The following is a 22,488-nucleotide window of genomic DNA, read 5'->3' as shown; positions in this document are numbered from 1 at the left end:
ACTAGAATTATAACAGTTCCTGTTGTACCGAGTCGCACCTCACTCTTATTTTCGGACAAAATGAGTTTTAAATGTAGGCTCTTTTACTTGATCCCTGTGTTGTATTTTTCATCACTGAAGCTAATGCTCTCCACAGTTATGCAGAAACTGTCAAGAGCTACCGTGTTTATCAGTAAGCAATATACGTTAACGATCTTTAGCTCGCATTCCCTCCAAAATATTACTGACAGCTTCTGCTTCAATGACCTTTAAGTACAATGCCGACATTGCGGTCCTAATTTGTTAGATTTATTGGAAGAATGTTTCATCGCTAGTCTGTACCAGAAAAACCAAAATTCTGGTTAACTAGCTCGTTTCTAGCCCTTCTGGATATGTTCTCCTGAACAAACTTTTCACACAAACATTTTAATGTGTCTCCAATATACGAAACCTCGGCAACGTCTCTACTCAAGTAAAACGTAAATCCGGAAACATCTTCAGCCATCTCATATTTCGAATGTAATTTCACTACGCCATATTCAAGCCCTCTGACCACGTGTAGGAAGAATCCAACCTCATTCAGTAACTTGTATTCATAGACTTCTTTTACAACTACACGATCCTTCGTTCATGAATTGAAGACTGGAGCTTCCTTGAGCTAACGGATAAAGCGCATTACATGAATAATAACTGAATGATACATCTGAAGTTTACCGGCATGGTGTTCTTATCGAACGGAGACCTATAACAGTTTAACAAATGTTTTACCTGTTTCAATAGATAAAATACCAGTGTACTGAATAATGGACAAAATAGGATTAGGTAACTTTTTACACCGTTTAGACCTCTCTATACCACAACTATTCAACAACCTGTCAGCCGACACTTTGCCATTTTAATACATGAAGTCGGACCTTCCACTGCAAAATCTTATTTTCGAATTCATAAACGCCAGAAGTTGTTTCGACCGTGTATTTACTGAATTTAAATTTTGGACTCGATTACACAGATTATTAATCCGTACATGAGCCCGGTAATTCTGAGCTCAAGACGGGCTACTGGATTCTTCGATCTCAGTTTTCTCCTACTGATCAGAGAGTAAGGTGGAACGAACACGGACGGCAGCATCTATCCTTCCGATGTTGGCCGCATTGGCATGTAGTGGGGACCCATCATGCCACAAAGCCATCCAGCAACGAAGCTTTAACTCACACTGAATTTGTTCTTTTTTAAGGCATGAAACCTCCAGTATGACTCTTAGCTCCGTAACTGGCAACTACAGCATTTGACAAACACTTGTAACGCCTGGAAACAGATAAAACACACACGATAAAAAAAATGTGAATACGGACAGTAACAAAGCTTTCGGAATTCTCAAAAAAGAAAATTTATAAATCCTTAAACCTGCTAACAAAAGGATCCATTAAAATTACATAGAAACACTTCTTAAACCCAATGGCAATAAAGAGTGGTAGAGCTCCGTCTTATAACGATGTGTGCCTGTAAGGCCAGCAAAGCCAGCCATAGTCTAGCACACAATTTTCCTTTATCCTCGCAGGGGATCTGTAACCATTACAACTGAAAATATAATCAGAGTCAGACGGCACTGCAAAGAAACTGAGAGAGCAAATGATGCCTGGCCATTAAAAGTAACCTGAAGTTTGCGCTTCTAATCACCACGTGCAGTAACACACAAATGACTCAGACTTGATAGATAGGAAAGCTCAAAGCGTGTTTTTCTTTTTTTTTTAACTTTCTTACCGGATTAAGTTTTCTTTGGTTTTCCGCTCGTGGTAGCATACTCTCAGCTGCCATCGGTTTGCAACTAGCCCATCGGTTCAGACTGTAAAGTGTTCTGGCTGAAGTTTCCTCAAATGCAGTGTACCGTGTGCGTCTCTTCTAACAGTGTCTCAAGTCGGCAGAAATCAGGCTTCACTTCGAACACCAGAGAAACACTTCTTAGATTCAAAGCCAGTTAACGAGGGGCACACTTAGAGGGACCCTGTGCACACAGCACTCTTACATCGGGAAGATGCGGTACGCCGTGAGCGCTAGTGCGAAGTGATAGAACTTCCTGCTGCATTACAACGTATAAAGGTACACTACTGGTCATTAATTGGACAAATATATTATACTAGAACTGACATGTGATTACATTTTCACGCAATTTGGTGCATTGGTACTGAGAAATCAGTACCCAGCACAACCACCTCTGGCCATAATAACGGCCTTGATACGCCTGGGCATTGAGTCAAACAGCTTCAACACGATACCACAGTTCATCAAGAGTAGTGACTGGCGTATTGTGACGAGCCAGTTGCTCGGCCACCATTGACCAGACGTTTTCAGTTGGTAAGAGATCTGGAGAATGTGCTGGCCAGGGCAGCAGTCGAACATTTTCTGTATCCAGAAACGCCCGTACAGGACCTGCAACATGCGGTCGTGAATTATCCTGCTGAAATGTACGGTTTCGCAAGGTTTGAATGAAGCGTAGAGCCACAGGTCGTAACACAGCTGAAATGTAACTTCCACTGTTCAAAGTGCCGTTAATGCGAATAAGAGGTGACCGAGACGTGTAAGCAATGATACCCCATATCATCACACCGGGTGATACGCCAGTATGGCGATGACGAATACACACTTCCAATGTGCTTTTACCGCGATGTCGCCAAACACGGATGCGACCATCACGATGCTGTAAACGGAACCTTGATTCATCCGAAAATGTGACGTTTTCCCATTCGTGCACTCAGATTCGTCGTTGAGTACACCATCGCACGCGCTCCTGTCTGTGATGCAGCGTCAAGGGTAACCGCTGCCACGTTCTCCGAGCTGATAGTCCATGCTGCTGCAAACGTTGTCCAACTGTTCGTGCAGATGGTTGTTGTCTTGAAAACGTCCCCATCTGTTGACTCAGCGCTCGAGAACTAACTGCGCGATCCGTTACAACCATGCGGATAAGAAGCCTGTCATCTCGACTGCTATTGATACGAGGCCGTTGGGATCCAGCACGGCGCTCCCTATTACCCACCTGAAACCACCTTTATCAAAATCGTAAACGTGATGGTACGCATTTCTCCTCCTTACACGAGGCATCACAACAACTTTCCTCATGTCAGCACGTTGTAGGTGTCGCCACCGGCGCCAACCTTGTGTGAATGCTCTGGAAAGCTAATAATTTGCATATCGCTACATTTTTTTCCAGTCGGTTAAATTTTCATCTTCGTGGTGTAGCAATTTTAATGTCCAGTAGCGTACAATAGAGTGAAGTAGGTTTTTACAATATTTACTCATTTCATGTCATACATTGCCTGGTTCTTATTACCCTCTCAAGCTTTTTTCCATTATTAATTACTTATCTTTTAAGCGCCCAAGAAAGATAAAATTTGTAGTCTACGGAAGTTATCCTTCGGTTGTTCCCGTCTGCCGCAAAGGCCACAGCCGCTGGCGTGGCACGTGACTGCATACCCGCTGCGCTTTGCAGGTGGCGTGGGTGCGCGTGGACACGCAGACCATCCTGTCGATCCACCAGCACGTGATCACGCAGAACCCGCGCATCTCGCTGTCGCACGGCGACCACCGCTCGTGGCTGCTGCGCGTGCGCGACGTGCACGAGTCGGACCGCGGCTGGTACATGTGCCAGCTCAACACCGACCCCATGCGCAGTCGCCAGGGATACCTGCAGGTGGTCGGTGAGTACCACTACCTCCCACTTGTCATTTACTTTTCTGTGGAACTCACAACTGTTACTTGCAGCACGCGATGTAGTATACAGCGCGGTCAGAAACTGTCAAAAGAGCTTGTATGGGTGTTGCAGGGGAGTTTGTGCTGAGAGCGCCGTTTCCGAATTACTTAGCTCTGTAGTTAGCCGTTCAGGTCGTCACACATGAAGATTCAAGCAGCCTGCTAGAGACAGTGTTTCCATTCGCGTACTTCGTTCGGTTTTCTCAAACCGAGCAAACGTAGCTTTTACTGGCCTAGCTTAAATTTATCATTTACCAACAGGTGTATTTTAGCGGCAGTGAGTATTTAAATAAGTGTAACTGACGGCTCCACAGTGCAAGCATTGCTTGAGTTTGCACCAGCAATGACCTGATTGGCTATCTTCAATGTTAAACAACTCAAAAACGGTACAATGTATCGAATATTTTCTTAACAATTATTTCTCAGTACATCATCCTCTGCAACAGGGTGTTACAAAAAGGTACGGCCAAACTTTCAGGAAACATTCCTCACACACAAAGAAAGAAAATACGTTATGTGGACATGTGTCCGTAAACGCTTACTTTCCATGTTACAGATTACTGCTCTTCAAATCACATTAATCATGGAATGGAAACACACAGCAACAGAACGTACCTGCGGGACTTCAAACACTTTGTTACAAGAAATGTTCAAAATGTCCTCCGTTAGAGAGGATACATGCATCCACCCTCCGTCGCATAGAATCCCTGATGCGCTCATGCAGCCCTGGAGAATGGCGTATTGTATCACAGCCGTCCACAATACGAGCACGAAGAGTCTCTACATTTATTACCGGGGTTGCGTAGACAAGAGCTTTCAAATGCCCTCATAAATGAAAGTCAAGAGGGTTGAGATCGGGAGAGCGTGAAGGCCATGGAATTGGTCCGCCTCTAACAATCCATTGGTCACCGAATCTGTTGTTGAGAAGCGTACGAACACTTCGACAGAAATGTGCAGGAGCTCCATCGTGCATGAACCACATGTTGTGCCGTACTTGTAAAGGCACATGTTCTAGCAGCACAGGTAGAGTATCCCGTATGAAATCATGATAACGTGCTCCATTGAGCGTAGGTGGAAGAAACTAAAATGAGCTCTAACATGGGAATTAAGCGTTTCCGGACACATGTCCACGTAACATCTTTTCTTTATTTGTGTGTGAGGGATGTTTCCTGAAAGTTTGGCCGTATCTTTTTGTATATATATATATATATATATATATATATATATATATATATATATAAACGTGATGGTACGCATTTCTCCTCCTTACACGAGGCATCACAACAACATTCCTCATGTCAGAATATATATATATATATATATATATATATATATATATATATATATATATATATATATATATATATATATATACTCCTGGAAATGGAAAAAAGAACACATTGACACCGGTGTGTCAGGCCCACCATACTTGCTCCGGACACTGAAAGAGGGCTGTACAAGCAATGATCACACGCACGGCACAGCGGACACACCAGGAACCGCGGTGTTGGTCGTCGAATGGCGCTAGCTGCGCAGCATTTGTGCACCGCCGCCGTCAGTGTCAGCCAGGTTGCCGTGGCATACGGATCTCCATCGCAGTCTTTAACATTAGTAGCATGCCGCGACAGCGTGGACGTGAACCGTATGTGCAGTTGACGGACTTTGAGCGAGGGCGTATAGTGGGCATGCGGGAGGCCTGGTGGACGTACCGCCAAATTGCTCAACACGTGGGGCGTGAGGTCTCCACAGTACATCGATGTTGTCGCCAGTGGTCGGCGGAAGGTGCACGTGCCCGTCGACCTGGGACCGGACCGCAGCGACGCACGGATGCACGCCAACACCGTAGGATCCTACGCAGTGCCGTAGGAGACCGCACCGCCACTTCCCAGCAAATTAGGGACACTGTTGCTCCTGGGGTATCGGCGAGGACCATTCGCAACCGTCTCCATGAAGCTGGGCTACGGTCCCGCACACCGTTAGGCCGTCTTCCGCTCACGTCCCAACATCGTGCAGCCCGCCTCCAGTGGTGTCGCGACAGGCGTGAATGGAGGGACGAATGGAGACGTGTCGTCTTCAGCGATGAGAGTCGCTTCTGCCTTGGTGCCAATGATGGTCGTATGCGTGTTTGGCGCCGTGCAGGTGAGCGCCACAATCAGGACTGCATACGACCGAGGCACACAGGGCCAACACCCAGCATCATGGTGTGGGGAGCGATCTCCTACACTGGCCGTACACCTCTGGTGATCGTCGAGGGGACACTGAATAGTACACGGTACATCCAAACTGTCATCGAACCCATCGTTCTACCATTCCTAGACCGGCAAGGGAACTGGCTGTTCCAAGAGGACAATGCACGTCCGCATGTATCCCGTGCCACCCAACGTGCTCTAGAAGGTGTAAGTCAACTACCCTGGCCAGCAAGATCTCCGGATGTGTCCCCCATTGAGCATGTTTGAGACTGGATGAAGCGTCGGCTCACGCGGTGTGCACGTCCAGCACGAACGCTGGTCCAACTGAGGCGCCAGGTGGAAATGGCATGGCAAGCCGTTCCACAGGACTACATCCAGCATCTCTACGATCGTCTCCATGGGAGAATAGCAGCCTGCATTGCTGCGAAAGGTGGATATACACTGTACTAGTGCCAACATTGTGCATGCTCTGTTGCCTGTGTCTATGTGCCTGTGGTTCTGTCAGTGTGATCATGTGATGTATCTGACCCCAGGAATGTGTCAATAAAGTTTCCCCTTCCTGGGACAATGAATTCACGGTGTTCTTATTTCAATTTCCAGGAGTATATATATATATATATATATATATATATATATATATATATATATACCATGTATTAATAGTGAAAACTGATACAAGAAAAAGTACACGATAAGATAATGGAAGTAAAAACGGCTTGTACACATGGGTCTCTTGCTGTGATAATGTATGATTGCGAGCCGAAACTGTCTTTAGTGTTAAGTATTATCTTAGTTGATGCAAATGTATTTGACATGTAACTTTTACCATTAAGTTTCTATAGAACTGTGTTTCAGTGTCACACATACCCCTACTTCAAGAATGTAGCAGATGAATGGTTGGGCAGCGACACATTTTCCTTCTGATGTGAGGCATCTAAGACGCCAACACTGTCCAAGATGTATAGGTCGAGAAGCACCTGTACCTTGGTCTCAAAGGTTATCTGACGCGAATCACACTGATTTTTCTGTCTGAGGTCACCTCAGATGCGAAGTGTGCAAGCACTGCCATTGATATGGCAGAAGAACTAGAGCAGCGATTTATACAGTCCAGTCAAGATTTACTAGAAAATCTTGGAGTTTATGAAAGAATTCGAAACTCAGAGGCAGAGACGCGACGACACCTTGCACACCTTCTTTAACAGAAACGAGTGTGCAGCAAATGGTAACACACAGCGTTCTGAAGCAAAGTTGTATTTCTTGGTACGGGGCGTCATGCGTGAAATTTATAGAAAATTTTAGACTTCTAATACATTTGTACTAACACAATGCATCATAATGAGCCGGCCGTTGTGGCCGTGCGGTTCTAGGCGCTTCGAATCCTCCGTCGGGCATGGGCGTGTGTGATGTCCTTAGGTTAGTTAGGTTTAATTAGTTCTAAGTTCTAGGCGACTGATGACCTCAGAAGTTAAGTCGCATAGTAATCAGAGCCATTTGAACCATTTGAACCATCATACTGAAGTCATTGGTGGCACATTCACAATTATTTCCCAAATGGCCTGTTTGCGAACCCGTGTTAATTGGAGATTTTTCCTTCTGTTTTCCTGTAGTTTCACGCGTGCCTGTTTACGACTGTCATCCGTCGTCTAGTATCTAGGCGGCAGAATTAGTGTCCTTTTTTTCTTCTGGGTTCCACCTCCGTACCTTTCCTTGCCCCTATCATTAATTCATTTTAAACATCCCTACCATCGTAATGTGTTGCTCTCAGTAGTTCCCGTTACGTTCTGTTCCACTTCCATCACTTTCCTTATTCCTCTATTCTGATGCAGTCCAATCTTGAGACTCCAGCAGTTCATTTCCAGTAAATCTTGAATACCAGTTAAACTTTCTCTTCTCTCTCTTATTTTCAAAACTTCTTACTCGTATGTACAATTCTTCTTAACCACTGTTTTGCATGTATTCTTTTTTTGTTTTGTTTGTGATCATTCACTCGAAAGGATCGTCCAGTATTTAGCATCTTCTACACTCCTTCCATTCTCGTGTGTCATTCATCTAGGTATCTACAGGGTGTTTCAAAAATGACCGGTATATTTGTAACGGCAATAAAAACTAAACGAGCAGCGATAGAAGTACACCGTTTGTTGCAATATACTTGGGACAACAGTACATTTTCAGGTGGACAAACTTTCGAAATTACAGTAGTTACAATTTTCAACAACAGATGGCGCTGCAGGTGATGTGAAAGATATAGAAGACAACGCAGTCTGTGGGTGCGGCATTCTGTACGTCGTGTTTCTGCTGTAAGCGTGTGCTGTTCACAACGTGCAAGTGTGCTGTGGACAACATGGTTTATTCCTTAGAACAGAGGATTTTTCTGGTGTTGGAATTCCACCGCCTAGAACACAGTGTTGTTGCAACAAGACGAAGTTTTCAACGGAGGTTTAATGTAACCAAAGGACCGAAAAGTGATACAATAAAGGATCTGTTTGAAAAATTTCAACGGACTGGGAACGTGACGGATGAACGTGCTGGAAAGGTAGGGCGACCGCGTACGGCAACCACAGAGGGCAATGCGCAGCTAGTGAAGCAGGTGATCCAACAGTGGCCTCGGGTTTCCGTTCGCCGTGTTGCAGCTGCGGTCCAAATGACGCCAACGTCCACGTATCGTCTCATGCGCCAGTGTTTACACCTCTATCCATACAAAATTCAAACACGCAACCCCTCAGCGCCGCTACTATTGCTGCACAAGAGACATTCGCTAACGATATAGTGCACAGGATTGATGATGGCGATATGCATGTGGGCAGCATTTGGTTTACTGACGAAGCTTATTTTTACCTCGACAGATTCGTCAATAAACAGAACTGGCGCATATGGGGAACCGAAAAGCCCCATGTTGCAGTCCCATTGTCCCTGCATCCTCAAGAAGTACTGGTCTGGGCCGCCATTTCTTCCAAAGGAATCATTGGCCCATTTTTCAGATCCGAAACGATTACTGCATCACGCTATCTGGACATTCTTCGTGAATTTGTGGCGGTACAAACTGCCTTAGACGACACTGCGAACACCTCCTGGTTTATGAAAGATGGTGCCCGGCCACATCGCACGGCCGACGTCTTTAATTTCCTGAATGAATATTTCGATGATCGTGTGATTGCTTCGGGCTATCCGAAACATACAGGAGGCGGCGTGGATTGGCCTCCCTATTCGCCAGACATGAACCCCTGTAACGTCTTTCTGTGGGGACACTTGAAAGACCAGGTGTACCGCCAGAATCCAGAAACAATTGAACAGCTGAAGCAGCACATCTCATCTGCATGTGAAGCCATTCCGCCAGACACGTTGTCAAAGGTTTCGGGTAATTTCATTCAGAGACTACACCATATTATTGCTACGCATGGTGGATATGTGGAAAATATCGTACTATAGAGTTTCCCAGACCGCAGCGCCATCTGTTGTTGACAATTGTAACTACTATAATTTAGAAATTTTGTCTGCCTGAAAATGTACTATTGTCCCAAGCATATTACAACAAACGGTGTATTTCTATCGCTGCTCGTTTAGTTTTTAATGCCGTTTCAAATATACCGGTCATTTTTGAAACACCCTGTATTATGTGGTTGTGTTTTTCTTGGAGGGGGCTTGCACCCCTTGTTGTTTTGCGTGGCGCCGGCCGCTGTGGCCGAGCGGTTCTAGCCGCTTCAGTCCGGAACCGTGGGACTGCTACAGTCGCAGGTTCGAATCCTGCCTCGGGCATGGATGAGTGTGTGGTATTTACGTTAGTTAGGTTTAAGTAGTTCTAAGTTCTACTGGACTGATGACCTCAGATGTTAAGTTTCATAGTGCTCAGAGCTTGTTTTGCCTGGCACTTCACAGCACTGGCCTACATTGATGTTTTAAGCACCTTCTTGCTTTCCACTTTCAAGAGCAATTCGGGGATGGCGACTGCATCTTTCAACACTGTCGAGCACCCGATCATAATGCACGGCCTGTCGCGGAGTGGTTACATGACAATAACATCCCTGTAATGTTCTGGCCTGCACAGATCTCTAACCTGAAACCTATAGAACAGCTTTGGGATGTTTCGGAACGCCGACTTCGTGACAGAACTCTGCGATCAACATCGATACCTCTCCTCAGTGCAGCAGTCCGTGAAGAATGGGCAGCCAATCCTTAAGAAACCTTCCAGCACCTGATTGAATGTATGCCTGCGAGATTGGAAGCTTCACTAATGGGCCAAGACCATATTGAATTCCAGCATTAACGATGGAGGGCGCCACGAACTTTTAAGTCATTTTCGGCAAGGTGTCCGGATACGTTTAATCATATAGTGTAGATAGAGAATCATTGGCGCCAGCGATTCCCCCACGACTCAACGCAGACGTTTCAGACAAGGACCATGCGAGGATGAGCATTGCCGTGGCCTCAAGTCATACCGTTTGGCTCTGCAAATCGAGACGCCAGGAGTATCACCACTGTGCCTCGGCGCCATGCTAATGGACAATCGTCATCTGGGTAGTGCAGGAACGCGATTCATTGCTGGAAATGTGATACTGTGCTTCGTAAATCCATGATTAATGGTCAGGGCATCACTCAAAACGCAGCCGTTTGTGTTGTGGCGTTGACAGCAGCCTACATAAGGGACGATAACTCGCTAGTCTGGCTGCTTCTAGTATCCGATGAACAAGACTGGACGATACAGAATTTTGCAGGGAGTCCATTACTTACTCTCGGATGGCAGGGGCAGATGAGACAGGGTAACAAGGTTTTTGGTGCCCACAACGGCGATCCTCCCGTACGGTGGTCACAGTGGTCGACCGACATCTTGAAGACGAGTTTGCCAGCCTCACTTTCCTTTGCAATCCAACATCGGACCACTGTCACATCGCCGGCCGTTGTGTCCGAGCGGTTCTAGGAGCTTCAGTCTGGAACCGCGCGACCGCTATGGTCGAAGGTTCGAATCCTGCCTCGTGGATGGATGTGTGTGATGTCCTTAGGTTAGTTAGGTTTACGTAGTTCTAAGTCTAGGTGACTGATGACCTCATATGTTAAGTCCCATAATGCTCAGAGCTATTTGAACCAGTGTGACATCCGAACGCCCCAAAAATCTGGATATTGTCCGATTCGTCCAGCCGGCCAAATCAAATATGCGGTCTCTTCTATACTCTGTCAGGTGCTGATAACGCTGCCCTTCAAGAGTAGATCAAATACTTTTTGAATCAGGTGTAAGTCTCTTCCCCTGAGGTCTTTTTCTCACAGATGAATTTAAAGGGGGGGGGGGTGTAGGATATCAAAAATTTAAAAAAATCCATTTTTCAAAAATATGCCTGTTTTGTAGCACACATCTTCCTGAATAGTTTTATGTATAAAACATATATATTCTAGAGATTACAAGGCACGTTATTTGGGGTTAAGTTTACACCCCTTTGCACAACATTATTCTGTCATAAGTAAGTTAAGAATACCATCACAGTAGTTATCTATTAGCTGCTCTTATGGAAGCCCTCAAACCTACATTCAGGGACGTTGCAAATGTAAACTTATTGAAGATATGTCTTCATAGCGATACCCCAAAACTCAAATGAAAGTTTTAACCCATGTGTATATGAAAGATCGGCAAAAACAATTTTTGTAGAAAGAAATGTAGTTGCTATTAGTGTTTATGATGCAATTTCATGTTTTAATTATGGGGTACAAAGCAGGAAATAAGTTTTATCGAAAATGGGAATTAAGCTCGGAGTGAAGTGCATCAAAGCTTTCTATGCGATAGACAGAGAACCCATGAACCATGGACCTTGCCGTTGGTGGGGAGGCTTGCGTGCCTCAGCGATACAAATAGCCGTACCGTAGGTGCAACCACAACAGAGGGGTATCTGTTGAGAGGCCAGACAAACGTGTTTTTCCTGAAGAGGGGCAGCAGCCTTTTCAGTAGTTGCAGGGGCAACAGTCTGGATGATTGACTGATATGGCCTTGTAACAATAACCAAAACGCAGACAGTTGCCACCACCCTTCACAGAGGAATGGGGTACTAAAAACTCTAGTACATAGGGCGCGCACTATCTCTGACACAGAAAGTCTACCCCAGGAATTGGAACATCTGAGAACTGTGTTACGAAAAAATGGGTACTCAGAGTGGCAGATCCAACGTGCTCTCCGCCAAACCACTGCAGCACAACCTGTTGAGATGGATGAAGTCACGAGGTAGGAGGTAGGCACTGCATTTATTCCACACACAGGCGCACTCTCGGGGAAAATCGCCCGCATTCTGAAGAAACGCCGGGTCGGAACTGTGTTTTGTCCTCCGAATAAAATTCGTGCATTGGTGGGGAGCGCCAAAGATGACCTCGGTTTGAGGAAGGCCGGCGTGTACCAGATTCCGTGTCAATGTGGCAAGTCGTATATTGGTCAGACGATGCGTATCGTCAAGGATCGATGCCGAGAACACCAGAGGCACACTCGACTGACGTATCCGAGCAAGTCGGCGGTCGCTGAACATTGTTTGTCGGAAAATCACGCTATGGAGTATGACCGCACGAGGATTCTGGTACAGACGTCGAGATACTGGGACAGCGTTGTTAGAGAGGCCATCGAAATTCGCACCAATGACGACCTCATAAACCGTGACTGTGGCTATAATCTTAGCAAGGCTTGGGAGCCAGCGATTGGGTTAATCAAGAGTAAATCGAGCAAACGCATAGTTGTGACGACCACGGCGGAAAGAGCCATCACACCGACGTCATCTCAGACGCCGTCGCAATCTGTTTCACCGCGCTACCGTGGCGCGGGGCGCGGACGGCGGAGGGAGCGCGCCACGGGCGGAGGGTATTTAAATCGGCCGCCGCCGCGACCGAACCCAGTTCCCCCTGAGCAGTCATAGCGTACGGATCTCCGTGCCGGCATGTTCACAGGAGCTCAGTCCGTCAGTTCACCTAGCGACATGTTTGATCGCCGAAATATTGTGCCCGTTGGACACTATAGACCGGCAGTACACCCGTGGATATTTTGATTATCAAATACGCCGGGAGAAACTCAAGAATCACACCTCTAAATATGGTTTGTATGCCGTGCAAAATTCATGGGAGACTCTCTCTTACCTATAGCAAAAAATGCAGCCAATAGTATGTGCAAAAATGATGAAAGTTCACATGTGAAAAAATTCACACTGCTATCAGTGTGAATCGTGAATCCTTCCTGGTCATGCTGGCAAGGTTTTATGAATTTACTTGTAAAAGTATAGACACTGGAAGTTAAAATGTCCTGTGGTGCCTCTCTTGCTCCAAGTCGACCCGTTTGACGTTCTACGCCCTCTGAAATAGAATTTCATCTGAATTGTGAAGTCAACGCTGCGTTACGTAAATTCTTTGCCACCGTGCGTTACAGCACTGCACAACTGCGGACGTAACATGACGTTCACCGTGTAATTCGTTTATACGAAGCTGACGAAGGGAAAATTCTGTCACAGAGCTGCGTCGCGCATAGTCCGCTTCGGATTGCGTGTTCTAGCAACTTGCTAGATGGAATTACGCCGAGTAACTGCATTACTCTTAAACTGCGACTTCTTTACAATGTTTTGTTCACGAACACAATAATCTGAGGGACATAAATAGTCTTTAATCGGATTTGTCGTCACAGAAAAAGCCTACGGGCGATCTGCTGGCGCAGCGTTTCCGTGCTCGCGGTCTGTGACAGATTCTTAGGGGAAGGATTTCCTCGCCGGCCAGGTATTGTTGAGTTCACGCACCCCTGTCCCCCACCCCCTCCCCCACCCGCTCACCTTCACCCCACCTCCACCTCTTTTCTTGGCTGGAGCGTCGCCGTGGCGGATCGGGAACAACTTTTCCTGTTAAGCTTCTCCCTTCCCAAACTACAGTTCAACTGGCGAGCGGGCGTCCCCAAGCGGATACAAAGAGCCAAGTTAACGCGAACTCCACCAAAATAAACGAATGTTTAGGGGTGCCGAAATGGGTGGGACAGATGCAAGCAGAACGATTCTAGCCACAGTAGAATTACCAAGGGAAGTGCTTTAAACTTAAGAGTATTTAACGCTATCGATGGAAAACTACTTAAGATTGCATTTCACTAACGGAGTTTCTCCGTACTTGTGATTGCGAACTTAACTCTTCATACGTGATTAAAGTGCTAGCGAAAGCTCTGTGCACTGCATTTTGCTGCTCCTCATCAATAGTGTCTATTCCGTACTGCTCTCTCTCTCTCTCTCTCTCTCTCTCTCTCTCTCTCTCTCTTTCTCTCTCTATCGCCCCTCACCCCTACTCCTGCGACTTTCTGATGGATCTGTGTGAACACAAGACCTCAGAGTTTTTTGTCCTCGGAGTCTTGTGTAAATACAATTACGGAACACTTTTGAATATCGGATTATCATAAATTTTTTACTATTTTCTTCACATTTGTACAGAAAAAGCGCCATTTTACGTTCATGAGGCGAGTTTTAATATCTGCTACAACTAAGTTATTCCAAAAAGCGCGTACAGAAGCACCGTATTAAAGATGTCGCCACCTTACTACCTTGTCCACCTCTGTAGCTGAATTATGAACGCGTATGCGTACGATCAGTAGAGGCCGCGTTCGATTCATGGTAGTGAATTTTTAACAGAACCACAATATTAATTATCATGCGACCATTCTGTATTTTGCTGTTGTTGTTTTTGTTGTTGGTGTTTTTGTTGTAGTCTTCAGTCCTGAGACTGGTTTGATGCAGCTCTCCATGCTACTCTATCCTGTTCAAACTTCTTCATCTCCCAGTAACTACCGCAACCTACATCTTTCTGAATCTACATAGTGTATCCATCTCTTGGGCTCCCTCTACGACTTTTACCCTCCACACTGCCGTCCAATACTAAATTGGTGATCCCTTGATGCCTCAGAACATGTTCTGCCAACCGATCCCTTCTTCTAGTCAAGTTGTGCCAAAACCTTCTCTTCTCCCCAATCCTGTTCAATACCTCCTCATTAGTTATGTTATCTACCCATGTAATCTTCAGCATTCTTTTGTAGCACCACATTGCGAAAGCTTCTATTCTCTTCTTGTCCGAACTATTTATTGTCCATGTTTCAATTCCATACATGGATACACACCATACAAATAATGACTTCCTGACAGTTAAATTTATATTCGATGTTAACACATTTCTCTTCTTCAGAAACACTTTCCTTGCCATTGCCAGTCTACATTTTATTTCCTCTCTACTTCGACCATCATCAGTTATTTTGCTCCCCAAATAGCAAAACTCCTTTACTACTTCAAGTATCTCATTTCCTAACCTAATTCCTTCGGCATCACCCGACTTAATTCGACTACATTCCATTATCCTCGTTTTGCTTTTGTTGATGTTTATCTTATATCCTCCTTTCAGGACACTGTCCATTCCGTTCAATTGCTCTTACAAGTCCTTTGCTGTCTCTGACATAAGTACCACGTCATCGGCGAACATCAAAGATTTTATTTCTTCTCCAAGGATTTTAATACCTACCCCAAATTTTTCTTTTTTTTTCCTTTACTGCTTGCTCAATATACAGATTGAATAACATCGGGGAGAGGCTACAACCCTGTCTCACTCCCTGCCCAACCCTTGTGTCTGTAAAAAATGTAAATTTCGTGTGTCTAGGTCGTCCCATCGGTAGACCGTTCGCCTGATGCAATTCGTTTGATTTGACGCCACTTCGGCGACATGCACGTCGATGGGGATGAAATGATGGTGATTAGGACAACACAACAGCCAGTTCCTGAGCTGAGAAAATCTTTGACCCAGCTGGGAATCGAACCCGGCCCTTAGGATTGACATTCAGTCGTGCTGACCACGCAGCTACCGGGGGCGGACATTTTTTTCTCTTCAATTTATGGGTTAGATGTGTGTAAAAACTAGCAACCATCCCTATGCTCCATGAGTAAACTTGTTCTGGATGAAGGTAACAAAATAATGATCTTAAGCATAGCTGCAGCAGCAACTGTGCAGAAATAATATTTGGAATAAAAACAGCCGTTAATTGCGTAAGATGGTAGGCAAAAGCTGTTCACCTAGGTTTCAACCCATATAAGTGGGCCTTCTTCAGAAGTCTTATTACGTTTCAAATTCCGATAACGATGTGTCGGTGGTAGGCTTACTCATAATTAAAATTGACAAATTACTATAGCCAGTTTTAATTTGATCTAAGCCTATTGGTGGCACATTATGATCAGCATTTGAAACGTAATAGGACTTCTGAAGAAGGTCAAGTTATATGGGTTGAAACCTAGGGCAAGAGCTTTCGACTACTACTTTCCGCAACTGGGAGCTGTTTTTATTCCACATACTTACAAAATAAGGTTCGCGATTCCGGCATAATAATTTTACTGACATAAATTACTGATGTAGGTGTAGGTGTGCTTGACTGCAAATTCAAACGTTATGTGTCCCAGGTTCGACCACCCAGACACTGCTTAGTTTTTGAATATCTATCTGTAGCAAAGGCGGTAGAAGACTTGTAATGCCATGTGAAAAGAGAGCGGCAGAGCAGATGAAGGTTCAGGAAAATTTCATGCCTTTCGAGTGCAAAAATACCCTTAAAGGTGGACGAATCAGGCTTGATTATCGATATGAGGTTGCGAAATGCAAAGAAAACAAATGAACTAAAGATGCATAATGTGAATCCACTGGACATGTGGCCTGTTATTGAAAGTGTCATGATCTCCTACTTGTCAAAAGATTCCGGTTAAGTCCCTAATTCAAATAGATTGGAGGTGCCTGTCAGAGTGGAGTTAACACTGGTTAAAATATTGAAATACGTGAGAAAGGTGGACGCCTGCCACTGATTTAAGTAGGATACTATGGCTCCGGTTTTAATGCTTTGAAACATTTCCCTTTATATAAAATTTAAGTCATAAGCGAACAGAAAAGTTATCTGACTAACTTTATGTTATACGCATGTAGCGTCTACGAACTTTCTCACAGCGCCACTGAATAATGAAATGGAGATTTGACATAAGATACACCGGCATATATTGTGACCGTAAGATGTAAAAGAGATCTGACGTGGATACTCTCAATGTGTGATAATGAATCACCCCTGATAGGTGTGATTCCTGCAATGTAAATGGATATTCACACTGTACTCTAAAAAGTTTAATAAACTAAAACTAGCTCGTGAGGTAACTAAAATCGACGTCTTCGTCGCTGCGAACACGTTCCTTGAGGATCACTGCAACATGTTATCACATTTAAAAATAAGAACGTGTCACCCCTGCTGAGGGCAGTTTATTCTGTCTCGTCTTTGAGTATGATGATATCTAACGTATTTCTTTTACGAAAGATATTCTAAAATGATGTGAAGATTTTGATAAAGATCAGAGGAGTGAAAAATAACTTCGCCAGAATTTCACAGTATATTTATATTGTCTAGGAATGTATATACAGCGCATTAAATGGATACAAAATCTCATGTATTACATACGAGTTCCCTTCAATCGACTACACATTTCAGAAGACAACAGAAAATCATCCTGAATTCGTACAAACGGCCATATTATTGCATATACGGTTCTCGGGTGAGATGTCGGAAGTCGTGAAGTTTCTACAATATTTCATCGGCGTAATTGACAGACATCTTCAGGTGTGTCGAGCACACTACTGAGGCTGTCACCGTAGACTCCTACTTATGCCGGTGTAAGAAAAAGTCGTGCAGGCGTGAACGCGCCAATTCAGTGACCAACAGCGCAGATATCCCGATCGGTAGCGAGAGAGAGACAGTTGCGCTACCTGCTGGATGATGAACCAACAGCGTCGATGCAAGGGCGGAGGCTGTCAGTTATACTGAGCGCTGCCCTCGGACTGCCCAGCGCCCCCTGTCGGGAAGCATCTGCAGATATCATAAGTGTCTGAGTTGGCGTGTGCCCCTCCTCACAGTTGTAATCGGAATTTCTACGTCGCCACCGCAGCATCACCCCTTGTACCAACAACAGTTCCTCTTTATGGTCACTGTGATTTTAGCATGGGCGGCTCTGGATCTCAAGCTGTGCTAGTTAGGTATCCTGTATCCTTATTTAGCAGATTAATCGAGCTGCGAAGTTACGCTGCTCCTTTGATAGCACTGTTCCAGTACGAAGACGAAAGAGAGAATTTTCGGGTTTTTGTAATGCATACTGTGTCCTGTACTGTGACAATGCTGAACCACTGCAGATTTCTCTGCCGTGACCCCACGTGTATGTTGTCAGTGATTGACGTATCTCTCCTACACGGTGAGAATAGTTTGTCCCGCAGCTACAGGGAATTTATTGACACCAGGCCTTCTTAAGAAAAGATTACCTTTTACTTGGCCTAAAAGAGCTCTGACCTTCGGTGACGGACGGAAGATGCATTTGAGATCGTTTGTAATCTTCCTATTTTCGAAGGAACACCTCAAGACGACCATCACTCTTTGTTTTAGACTCTTAGAGCTCCTCACGTTGTCTTACACGCCCGTTGTGTAAGGCACCGTTCAGAATATCCTTTCTGTAAAACTGCGTTACGGAGGTGGCGTAGCTCTTTCGATAAGCTGTCTGAATGTGATATGGCCCGTGCTCTCTGGACGCCACTTCATTGTGCAGGATAGTGTCAACTGTTGGCCTGTAAGCGACAATCCCTTTGTGTAGGTTGACACCGTCTTCCACGTATTACACCGGATGGCTCATGACAAAGGGCTCTAGGGCGGCCGGCGGCAGCGCACAAGTATGATTGACAACCTCTTCCCGTGTGTCAGAGTTTTACGGTCATCTGCGCTGCTGAAGACCGAATTTGGAGCGTTCACACCTGTGCGGTTTCTTCTTAGCCTGGCATAGATACGCTGAAGAGCCAAGAAACTGGTACTCCTGCCTAGTGTCGTGTAGGGCCCCGCCGCAACAAGACGTCAGTGGACTAGACTAATATCTGAATCAGTGCTCGAGGGAACTGATAGTATGAATCCTGAAAGGCTGTCCATAAATCCGTAAGAGTACGATGGTGAGGTGGGAGTGGGCGGGGGCAGTAAAGGAGATCTCTACTGAACAGCACGTTGTAAGGCATCACAGACTTACTCAATAATGTTCTTGTATGGGGAGTTCGATGGCCAGCAGATATGTTAAAACTCAGAAGATTGTTCTTGGAGCCACTCTGTGGCAATTATGGACGTGTGGGATGTCACATTGTCCTGCTGGAAATTCCCAAGTCCGTCGGAATGAAAAATGGATATGAATGAACGTAGGGGATCAGACAGGATGCTTACGTACGTGTCACCTATCAGAGTCGTATCTAGACGTATCAGGGGTCCCATATCATTCGAACGCCCTACTGAATTACAGCACCTCCACCAGCTTGAACAATCCCATGTTGACATGCAGGGTCCATAGATTCATGAGTTAGTCTCCACATCCGTACACGTCCATCCGCTCGATACAATTTGAAACGATATTTGTCCGACCAGGCAACGTGTTTCCAGTCATCAACAGTCCAATGTCGTCGTTGACGGGCTCAGGCGAGGCGTAAAACTTTGTCGTGTAGTCATCAAGGGTGCACGCGTGGGCCTTTGGCTCCGAAAGCTCATATCAATGATGTTTCGTTGAATGGTTCCCACGCTGACACTCATCGATGACCCAGCATTGAAATCTGTAACAGTCTGCAGTAGGGTTGCACTTCTGTCACGTTAAATGATTCTCTTCAGTCGTCGTTGGTCCCCTTTTTGCAGGATCTTTTTCCCGCCGCAGCGAAGTCTTAGATTTGATGTTTTACCGAATTCGTGATATTCATCGTACACTCGTGAAATGGACGTACGGGAAAATTCCCAGTTCATCGCTACCTTGGAGATGCTGTGTACCATCGCTCGTCCGCCGACTATAAATGTTCAAATTCATTTAAATCTTTATAACCTGCCATTGTAGCAGCAGTAACCGATCTAACAACTACGCCAGACACTTGTTATCTTATAAAGGCGTTGCCGATGGCAGCGCCTTATTCGCCTGTTTACATATCTCTGTATTTGAATATGCTTGCCAATGCCATTTATTTGGCGTTTCAGTCACAGCCTTAACAGTATGTTTGCCACCTACGATATCAGTCAAAAGTACAGGTGAAATATAGAGGAAATTTCACAACGACATCCAACAACTCGCCCGAGAACCATATGTACACAGTTATAATTATTTTCAGTGAATGAAAAAGCAATGAAGGAAGCCAATGTAGTCTCAGATAACCAGAAATTGGATGCTGATTTCCGTATGTTGTAGCGGTGCTGTAAACTTGATCCAGGAACTAACATTGCCCAGGAGAAATACGACTGCAGAGTATTTCACATGAGTAAAAGTGATGTCCCACGTAATGTAGATGCAGAGCAATGAAGCAACCATGTCACCAAAATTCAGAACGATGTCACTTCAGTTTGCCCATTCCAATTTCAAAAGAAAATAAGTCTAACACTAAATAGTTCGGTACGAATGCAGAGTCTGTTCACGGCAGCATATGGAAGAGACGATAAGAGCGTTTCTTTGGCCACAAGCCATGCGTCCCACTCTAACCGACTCACCGTGCCAAGAAAAACGATTGTCTGGCTAATCTCAAAGTTTATGCAACTTTCATAAGACATGTCTTTGTATAGCCCAGCAACACACATAGCTACCCTAGCAGATGGAAGAGCGTCTGCAGGTTCAATGAGACGTACCATGGTTATCGATACGTGTGTGACGATTGAAAAATGTATATATATATGTGTCTATAACAGCACCAAAATTTTTTAGTACTTTAATGGTTACTGTTTCATCGGAAATATGTCTGGATGTGAAAAGAATACGTAACGTGAAAGGTGTCTACAGCCGACGACTTTCAAAATTAAAGCTAGAAAATCTTTAGAGGGAAGTTCATTGGCCGACACTGGATGCAGTAAGAGTGAAATGCAAATAATATAAAGATGTTGGTCAAATGAACGTATGCTAATAACAGCAATGTCAGAAAAACGGGAATAGGTTTCTGCGTACTATGAGATCTTATGCTCACAAGAATAAAAATAACACCAACAACTATACATAAGGTACGAATGCCTACAACACAGGCAGAAAATATGATTGAGTATATAAACAAATTGAACGAATAAGTCAATACATAAAATAAGTGATAAGGAGCTACAATGCAATCGTTGCAGAATTAAAAAAAGTGGAGGTGGGGAAGAATACGGGCTCACAAACAGAAATTAGAGAATAGGGAAACTCCTTAAGTTCCGCAATGAATTTCAATTTTTAGTGTCAAATTCACTGTCGAGAAAACTGGGAAAGGATACAGTACTTTTGGAAAAATGCAGGAGATACACGAAAACACTAGCTGGGTTACGTTACGTTAAAATCAATGTCAAGCACGGCTGTGCAAACGGATATCACGGAGTGAATTTGAAAGCTTTCAAACAGTAGACCTACTTACATAGTACATTGATAAAATATGCTTATGAGGCAAGAAATTTCGTATCACATGACAATGCGAGCAATAAGATAGAGGAAGGGAGTGTTACTGAAGAACAGAATACGTAATTACAGATTTCTGTGGTAGATCAGATCTTCCCCTATCACAATATAAAAATGTAAACTCAGTCCACAGGCCCTGGCGGGCGCATTGGTACGACCGACCGCCGCGTTATATTCTACGAACGGCGTCGTTGGATGCGGTATAGAGGGACGCGAGGACAGCAGGCTGCTCTCCCGGCCTTTGTTAGTGTTCGTGGCCTAGATCTGCTGCTACTGGGTCAAGTAGCTACCCAATTGACATTACGAGGCTGAAAGCACACCGTTACAGTCCTCCAGGAAAAATCCCTTTTAGTACCGAGAATCGAACTCGAGTCCTCCATTTGGCAATCATCCACGCTGACCTCCCAGGTACGAAGGTGGATCCTACGACGAGGTATATTTGAACGGTTCGGGAGATATCACGTACATTCAGCCATGGCAAGAAAAATCTTTAGAATCCAGTGTCAGTAAGACCATCAAGCATGTGTCACCCATTGATAGATACAGGCCGCCTCTTAATTTATCCATGCAGTACGAACTTTAGCGACAGAAAATTACCGCTAAAGGTCCAAGTGTTAACAGTGCTGACCTGTGTATTTAAATTAAAATAAAAAAAACAAGGGGCATACTACCACTATATGTGAAGTATGCAAAATGTAGATGGGAATGGAATAAAATGATGAATGTGGTAAATAAATAAATAATTAGAGCGCGCATGCTACCATAGATATAGTGAAACAAGGAAACACTCAAAATTTAAACGATGATATAACAAACCAGTGCTATAGGTTTCGCAAAAATGATTTTGTAGGAAGGGCAAAGGGACCAAATTTCTCTGAATAAGAGATATTATAAAGAAAAGTCCCCCTGAGACAATTATTAGTGCAATGGGCAGATTATTTTCTTCAGTTTTTGATGTTTGTGCGGAATGTTTCAGAATAAAAAAAAGATTACTGCAAACAAATTTTCCACACATAATTTTAAAAATAAAAAAACTTTGTACTTTAACTACTATCCTGCAACGTGCACACTTCTTCCTATACTGTTTCTGATTGCTAATGCAATGCTCAGTTTTATAGTTAGTAAATTTA

The 22,488-nt window shown here is 44.5% G+C and overlaps 1 protein-coding gene across 1 annotated transcript in view; it reads left to right on the top strand.

Moving 5' to 3' along the window:
- Positions 1-22,488, top strand: part of LOC126310439 (lachesin-like) — a 1,054,486-nt gene that overhangs the window by 956,492 nt on the left and 75,506 nt on the right. The window contains exon 5 of the mRNA XM_049992112.1: positions 3,464-3,671. Coding sequence (XP_049848069.1) covers positions 3,464-3,671 — 208 coding nt within the window. The remainder of the gene's footprint in view (positions 1-3,463; positions 3,672-22,488) is intronic.

The sequence above is a fragment of the Schistocerca gregaria genome, chromosome 1 (assembly GCF_023897955.1).
Source record: "Schistocerca gregaria isolate iqSchGreg1 chromosome 1, iqSchGreg1.2, whole genome shotgun sequence".
Classification (NCBI taxonomy): domain Eukaryota; kingdom Metazoa; phylum Arthropoda; class Insecta; order Orthoptera; family Acrididae; genus Schistocerca; species Schistocerca gregaria.
This window is presented reverse-complemented; position numbering and strand designations above follow the sequence as displayed.